The sequence below is a fragment of the Olea europaea genome, chromosome 7 (genome assembly GCF_002742605.1).
Source record: "Olea europaea var. sylvestris chromosome 7, O_europaea_v1, whole genome shotgun sequence".
NCBI lineage: Eukaryota > Viridiplantae > Streptophyta > Magnoliopsida > Lamiales > Oleaceae > Olea > Olea europaea.
This window is the reverse complement of record NC_036243.1, coordinates 2,512,282-2,521,266: the sequence shown is the minus strand read 5'-3', so window position 1 is coordinate 2,521,266 and position 8,985 is coordinate 2,512,282. Positions and strand designations below refer to the sequence as shown.

General features: G+C 33.0%; 1 protein-coding gene across 2 annotated transcripts in view; it reads right to left on the bottom strand.

The window, feature by feature from the left end:
* LOC111396691 (zinc finger CCCH domain-containing protein 15-like) overlaps positions 1 to 1,704 on the bottom strand; it is a 3,249-nt gene extending 1,545 nt beyond the window's left edge. The window contains exons 1-2 of one of the 2 annotated variants that reach the window (XM_023023147.1): positions 1,581 to 1,704; positions 357 to 1,062 (exon numbers count right to left, since the gene is read on the bottom strand). In XM_023023147.1, the coding sequence (XP_022878915.1) occupies positions 357 to 1,022 (666 nt within the window). In that variant the 5' untranslated portion in view covers positions 1,023 to 1,062; positions 1,581 to 1,704. The remainder of the gene's footprint in view (positions 1 to 356; positions 1,063 to 1,580) is intronic. The other variant, XM_023023148.1, reaches the window with a different exon arrangement.
* Between the last annotated feature and the right edge of the window lie 7,281 nt (positions 1,705 to 8,985).

Here is an 8,985-nt window from a genome sequence, read left to right as displayed (position 1 = left end):
CCCCCCACCCACCCACCACATCTCCAATACAAACATTCCACATACACCAGCCTAAACACATATCCAGTTGTACAATATATCTAGTCAAAATGTTCTTTTAATTGATTAGGTTAAATAACCAGGAGAAATTGTTAGTAATCAAGACTCATTTCCTGTGAAACTTAAACTAATGATCATCTTTCACTAATAAATATTGTCATTTATCAATAATACACCAAATATCTAAACTTAATGACAGGATAGCGCACACATTCTCATGCAGTATGAAACAACAAAACATATGCCTAGACCAGTAAAAGGAATGTCACTTTTGTAAAGTATCAGAAACAAAAAGGGAGTGATTAGCAAAATTTTACCGTCTTGGTCCGGTCCTGTGCTTTAACCCGACCTCCATTGCTCATCCCAACAGCACGAGCTGTCTTTAGATACCCACTGGACCGAACTGAAATACTTTTTGGCAATGAAATTCTCTCTTCCCCACTCCCTCCAACCCGACCCAAATCCACCACACTCTTGGGACTCGTACTATGACCTTGAGAGAATGCCGCCGTCACTTCATTCTCCCCCTCCTCTTTTTCACCTGGTCCATCTTCACCACCCAAACTCATCTTCCCTAATCCATCCACAATAGGATCCCAACCCGAACTTGAACCTGGAACCAGACCCGACAGACCAAATGAGGAAGTGGAATTGACCAACAATTTCAGGCGGTGGTTCAAGTCAATGTTCGCCATTTTGAGGTTGACATTGTCCTGTCGAAGGGATTGGACTTGCTTTGCTGTCTTTTGGAGGTGGGAGAACACTGTGTGGTGCTGCTCGATCATGTCCTGGTGCTGCAGCTGAATTTGATGAGAGCATGAACTCAGTAACGTGTCATCATCATTCGGCTGAGAATTGATATTGCTGGAAGGGAAATTGGAATCGCCTGTCACGTAATCGAGAAAGGGCGACTGACTTGACGGGAAACTTGAGGGGTAGAGTGACCCGACAAAATTGCAGTCGCTGTAGATTTCTCTCTGCATTTTTTTAGTATATAGAAGCTTGTTTCCTGCACAACAAAAACTATACCAGATTTCACTAAAATTCAACAGATATCAGATTAATTAAATTAGAATTAGAATTAAAAAAATCGCCGATAAATAACACATAAATGATATGATTAATTACCTTTTCTTTTGGAAAATCACGAAACTTATACCCACGCACAAACACACACACACACACACATATCATTCAAGAAAAGATTTCACTCAATAGATATATAATTCAATGGAATTAATATGTAATTCAATAGAATAAGAAACTATTTTATTCAATTCTTGTACATTATTTGATGTAACCGAAGAAACAATTGAATGAACAAACATAAGAACGTATACATCCAAGCACAAGCATACCAACCAAAATCACAAAAATTATATTTCTTGATTAATGAACAAGAATTAACCAACGAATTTCTTCTAAAATCTTGATCAATCATAAAAGTGAATCGAAACGTAATCATGCACATAATACGTGTTTAACTGTGCGGAAAAAATCTGAAAATAAATCGAAAAAAATGATTAACTTCAATTAATTACCAGATTTAACAACAACGAATTTCACACGAGCTTAATTATTCCTGAATAATAATTCTTCTGCTATGGTTCCTTTTTAGATAGAAACACAAAGAGCATTAGAGAGAGAAAAAAGAAGGGTTTATGAAGAAGGAAGAGGGAGTGGTTTATATAATGCGCGCATTAAGCAGGAAATGGCAACTTTGGAATGTTATTTTCACAGCTATTAATCTGTTGATGTAGAGAGACAACTATATACGTAATAACGTAACAGACTGCGAAGGATTACGAACATTTGACTGAAATTGCCCTCGCTAGGAGCAAATTAGTGTCTTCAGTCGCTTAAGAAGTGAGGATAATTTCGTCATTTAAGGTAGAAAAAATTATTTGAGTGGATTATGATTTTAATCTCCACCAAACGGAAGCTTAAGATAATTTATTATAAGTTCAAGTGGCTCATGAACATATATTTAATTATTTGGTCGGAGATGTGCTGAGAGCTGTTTAATATGACTTTTTCTCTCCTTCTTGTAACGAGTTTTCTAAATAAGCTATCTTAATTTTTGTTTGAAAATAAATTTCTAAGGGCTAGCTTGGGAGTTTTGGCATATCTGTTATAAGCGTTTTTTAAAGTATCGATTTTGAGTATTTATGAGTAGATCGATTTTGAGTGATTTTAGTATCTGATTTTAAAATTGTTCAACCTATGTTTGAGAGCTTATTATTCACTGGTTTTGAAAGTGTTTTAAATAAATAAAATTACATAAATGTCACTTAGTCAAATTTAATATATAGTTTCTAGTATGAAATTTGTTTACTCATAAGTTATATTTTCCTTATAGGTAGTTTTTTTTTACATATAAGTTAGCATTTAGATTAAAAATTAAATCAAGTTAAATATTTACTTAAAATTTTCAGCTAATATTTATAACTTATAAGTAAATTTTATAATTTTAATTGATTTTTTAATTATAAGTTACTTTTTATACTTAATAAGTGAATCTATTATTATTATTTTTACCTCATAAAAAAAATTATTTTCATAAAATTAAATTTTTATTTATAAGTTATTTTTAATTATAATGCAAATTTTCTTATCTTGTAAGTAATATTTTATATATAAGTTATTTATTTATTTATTTTTGCTTATAAATAACTTTTTAGTTAATATAAAAATATACAAGTCAGTCTTGAACAAAATATGTTAAATGGAAATAAATACATTATGAGAGTGGCCAATACCTGCAGTTTAATGGGTTGGGAGAATCGGTCAAAATAAAACTACATTAGTTTTGGTGATTTTTAAACCATTCAAAATTGGTGTCATAAAAAACAAGCGAGTACTGATTTTTTGAACCCTTCATAAACTGTACTACCTAAAATCGGTGGGAAAAAAAACTCCTAAGCAAGCTCTAAAAGATATTTCTAATTCGAATTTCTTTCAAATGAAGTTATGTTATACCAATTTTCTTTAAAAAATTTTTTTACTAGAATGTGTACTTCTATAAAATTAGTCAAAAAAAAATTAAAAGTAACTTTTGAATCTCGAAAGCTCATTTTAGCTTCTTAAAAATCATTTCGAACGGGCCTAATGATTTGTGTTTACTCAAACATTAGTTAGAATGTAAGGAATAAGGTGGTGCAATGCTCAAATTAATGAACAGCTGCAGGTTAGTTAGACCCATTTCATTCATTGCCTTTGTGTTGCGTGCTTTATAAGTTCAATGGCTTTGGGACTTCCAATTTTAGTTTGGCTACGATTTGAAGTAACTCTTACATTTCCATCAATATACATAATTGATTTTGATCAATGAAAGAGCTACCTATATTAATACTTTTTTAATCGGCATGAGACTTTAACTTCAATATGTTTCACAATATAGTGGTTATTTTTAAAATAGTAGTATTTGAATTCGAATGTTCATTTCGGTTTGATTTGTTTTGATACCGTATGATGACTTAAAGTTTTGTTTTGAAACGGCATTAACTTACGAAGAGTAGCAACCTAAAACCTTATATGTTGTTTATGTTACGTTATTTAGTCGATATGTGATTTATTCTTATTGAACTTTAGTTTTAAGCTAAGCCAAACAAAGGGTATGTTTTCAAATTGAAAGTGGATATATCAAAGACATTCTCCAATCTCATGATGCTTGTGGGTAGGGTTGGGGCGAGGTGGGGTGGGGTGTGGGTGAGTTTGCTTCTCTATTACAACTTTTAACCAACTCTTTATTTTATCAAACCTAAATCATTTGTTTGGTAAAATGAAGCATGATTCATATTTGGCCAATTGAAACACTTGTTGTTATGTCATGTTAGTTAAGTTGGCTAACCTTAATATTACTTCTCACTAACTTCAATTGTCCTTTAATTTTTATCCCCACGAACATTTATGTGTATTTTTCTTTAATCTAGAAATAAATTGTCTTAGATAATGCATGTCCTATTGTCATAGGGCTGATCCGTGATCCCCGCAATGGCGTTGATGTTACTCATTCCTCAAACAGCCAGTACATGTTTTTACTGTTAAGATTTGGGATCCATCTTAATAAGGTCAACATTATTAAGAGGAGTGGTCCAAAATCTATTTAAGTTGGTCAATATTTCGATATTTAACCGATGTGAAATTTATTCCGTTAACATGCCCCCACAAGATGGCGGCTCTTTTTAAGCAGACCAATTTTGAAATTCGTGTGCTCATTTTTTGAGACTTAATCAGATCGAATAGTTCGTTGGAACTTACTGGGTTCTGATATCATGTTAAGATTTGTGATCCATCTTAATAAGGTCAACTTTATTAAGAGGAGTGGTCCAAGATCTATTTAAGTTGATCAATATTTCGATATTTAACCGATGTGAAATTTATTCCAATAACATTTACACTTTTCGAATATCGGAAAAACATGAATTTTGACTAAGTAAAATGCAGAAGATTAAATATGTAAAGCAAACATTGAAATACAAATTTTACGTGTCTCGCCCCAACTTTATTTCCCATTAAAATTAAAAAAAAAAAAATGTACAAAATTTGAATGATTAACACACTTTATTGTCTCTTCACTCTTACAATCTGCCTCTCTACTAAACCAAAGTCTCAATATTTGGAATTTAGTGACTCCAATTCGTAAGGCAGTTCACACCCCAATCTGCTAAGGTCAGTTTATTAGATTTTCAGCCCCATATGATCTGTAACTATCCCAGTTTGAACAAGATGGGAAACCACAAATAGTGGTCCCAAGTCTCCCTCATATCTGAAAATATACTGAATTGGTGGATAGAAGTTAGTTGGATAGGAAAGTATCAATGATATCGAACACCTGCATCCCAAAATTCCTGTCATACAATGGAGCCATCAAGTAAATTTAGCATCGTTATGTCTCCGTTATCCGCTGCGTCACATTTTCCAACCCGATGTCTTGCTTCATTCCTTCCCAAATCTGCGCATTGTTTGAACATCCTGCATGCCTTTGATCGTGACATCGGTCGAGATAATGCCCTTCAAAATTGACTGTTACTAATAAGGTATTTCCTAATATTGTTCTAATTAGACATAAGTCTAATCCTTTAGTTATCGGCTGTCACATAATGCATATTGCACAATTATACCACAACAAAATATTGATGTATTATTTATGAAGTATGAAAGCTATCGAAATGGTGAGAGGTACCTAAATGTGTGCACAAACGAACAATTCGATTCGTCTAAAATTCAAATGAGATTTCATATTTCAAGATTTGTGGGCTCAAATAAGTCACACCTTGGGGAAGCATGTTAAGGGATGAACCAAATATCGAAGATTTAACCTATTAAGTTTGAACGAACAGCTCAATCCGATTAACGCTCAAAAAAAGAACATGAATTTTAAGATTGATTTGTTCAAACTAGCCCCATTTTGTGGGAATATTTTAAGATAAATTCTACATCGAATAAATATAAAATGTTAACCAACATAAAAAGATTTGATTACTTCTATTAACAAAATTGACATTTGTTATCAAACTTCAAGTTTTTACACTTCAACTTTTTTTCTTGAACGAACATTACTTTGTCTACAACATCAAAATATCTAGATTCTACTCACATGCATAACTGTCCAAATGCAGTCTTTGTGTGTGTGTGTGTGTATATATATATATATAGGATGACTGTGTAATTGATACAAAATTTTTGCCGTTAAGAGATAATTGTAACTAGAAAATGTAAGTTATTTTTGAGAAAATTAATTATCGTTCAAGTGGTTTCAATCCATATTTCAAAAGGAACCTTGTCAAAATTCCTTTAACAAATCTTCATAGTCAAAGCACTTAGTTGATATCTACCATCGACGCAAAATACGTGTCAAATCCATTATGGTGATTCGGGATGGGACTTGATACTACCACTTGGATTTGGAACCTCGATAGTCATACCAATGATTTGGAGGAAATTTTTGCCATTTAGATGTGATTGTAACTAGAAAATTTAAGTTATTTTTCATATTCCTTTCAACAATTATGTTAATCATATTCATTTTATAATTTTTAGGAAAAATTTGCTAACAAAACTTGGATAAATAATTAAATCGAATTTCAATAAAAGTAAAGTTAAATAAATAATCTTGGAGATGGAAAGTAGCTATGTCAACTACAAGAGCTTGAAAGTTAGCTAGGTCAGCCCGCAACTTGTCTGATACCTTTTTGCAATGGCGATGGATGGCTAGTCTTTTAGCTGACAATGATTTAGGGTTTTTATAATTATACTTTTATTAGGGAAATCATCGACCCATGTTGAGCAGCCCGCATAGATTGATGGATTGTGTCTGAGTCAGGTCGGACACAAAATGTTGGAATGTCCCAAGCTTAGATATTAGACCTGGTCCTGCCATCCAATGAGACAAGATTCAATGTCACTACCTGCTCTATATATACTGTTGATGGTACATTAAATTCATTTTTAATTTTTGAGCAATACAAGAATCATGTAGACGTGATTATATTAGTGGATTGTAGCGCAATTCCATGCGATTTCATTTATTCTTGTCAATGGTGAAACAATCAACACTAGCTATGTAACAATTACGAGATGATCTAAGCATGTTTTAATCGACTAAGAAAACTAATCTTTAATATTTAAACCCTTTGATTCAATTAGATCAACTCATTACAAATGGAAAAAATTTCGTAGAGGTCCCCAATGCAAAAAATTGATGCGTATAAATTTTCAACTTTTACGTCTTAGTATTTAAGACCTCAATCTTTCAAGTTCATAGTAACTTCTTGTTACTATATAACCAGAGATGGGTACATAGTATCATAGACACTTCCCTCTTTTACTATGTTATAAGTGTATATACTACACTTATTTTTGTCATCAAAAATAATTTTTGGGAGTAATTTCATGAATTTGATACTTAATTTGTGTGTGTGTGTGTTTTTTTTTTTTTAAAATTTTAGAAGAAAACCAAGTATTGGACGAGAACAAATGAAAATAAACAAAAAGTATCAAAGTTGAACATATTTTGGAAGTTGGGATCAAATAGTTGTGTTTGGAAGTTTGAGCTAAATTACAATATTTAGGGACTCAATACGAAAAACGTGTAAATAGGGAGCAAATTGAACAAGTGAGAGTAAAAATTTCAAAAATTTAAGATATTCTAATTGTACTAAAATTATGGTTCCCAATCATCTTTAGAATCTATTTAAGACTAATTCAAGTCTATAAATGCGCAATCTTAAGCAAGATTACACATTCAAATATGTTAAATCTTCAAGATTTACATCTCAATTTGGAATTCGAACGTTGGAGAACACTATTCAAATTATTTTTTTGATGACAACTCAAAAATTTTATGTCAGAAATTAATTCACAATCACAAATCAAATATTTTATAGGCCACAATCTATTCATCGATCACAAATCAAAATATTTATGTGTCACAATTTATTTATCAGTCATAAATTACAAATTTTATAAGTCACAATTCAAAATTTTAAATCACACTTTATTTATTGGTCATAAATTATCGTTCATATATTACTTATTGGTCATAGAATATTCAATTTATTGGTCACAATCTTAAATAATTGATTTTATGTTATTTTTATTAGTTACAGATTAATCAATTTATTTATTACAATCAACCAAATAATTTTTTACCATCACCATCATATTTGACCATCACCTCACCGCCATCAAGCAACATCGCTAGAGCCACTCCCATCACCTCATGACAAACGATCAACACCACTGCACATTGCACACACACCAGATCCACCATCACGTTGCCAACACCTCACACAATCACCGGTCAACAACATTTTACCCAACCACTTACCTCACACAGCACCATACCCAGCCACTAGCCAACAACACGGTACTCTACACACCCACCAGATCCACGATCACGTCGCCAATACCACTGCACACAACACCATACCATCACTGTGCACAACCACTGGTCAACAGCACCACACCTAACACACACAGTACCATACCCAACCACTAGTCAACAGCACCGCATCCAACCACTCGTTGCACATAGCACCACACTCAACCACCTACCGTACAACTCCACTGCAAATTACCACCACAGCCAACCCAATCACCGTACACAGCTCTGCAACAATGCACATCACAACCACTTGTGCCTAGAGAAAAAATGGGAAAAACGACGCCTCATCGTGTTCGGTGTCGCGCGCAGTGTATCGCCCAATCTACAAACGATTTGTGTCACGCTGTTGTTTGGTTGATCTTTATCTTCAGCTTCACCAGTTGTTATGTACAACCCTCATTGTTGCGTGACAGGTTAAAGAAAGGGTGAGAAATGAGAGAATAGAGAGACAGGAAGTTTAGATAGAAAGAAGGGAGAGAAATAATTAGGGTTTCTGATTGAAATTGTGTATAGTCGATTAATTAATTTTTGAATTTTTATATTTAGAAAAAATATTTATTTTATATATATTAGTTAATTAAAGAAACTCGATCTTTGAATAAAGAAACATGACCTATGATTTATAAATTGAGATCTCCAAATCTCTTGATCCCTGTAATTTCCACTATAATCTATCAGCTTAAAATCTTAGTTGGTGGCAGAAGATACAAAGATGGATCAAAGATCTCTTAGTGGAAAATTAGAGGTGTTAATGGGCTTGTTGCTCGTTGACCCACGTGTGTGTATATGCACCTTGGTCTTGAGAGAGACATTACATATGGTTTATTCTTCCTCATTTTCTTGTGAATTGCAGCTACCTTTTCTTTGTTTACATCCTACCCATGGCTCCTAATTCGATTCCTTTGTTGAACCTTCACTCTCGTTACTATTGCCAAACACCATCAGTTGTACTTATGACTAGATCCCTTTGTGAGCTTCTGGTGGTGACTCTCGCTCTCTGCTCATTTCTATATAGTCCCATTCGATTGTTTTCTTTTGGTGATTCTTAGGCAGTTTAG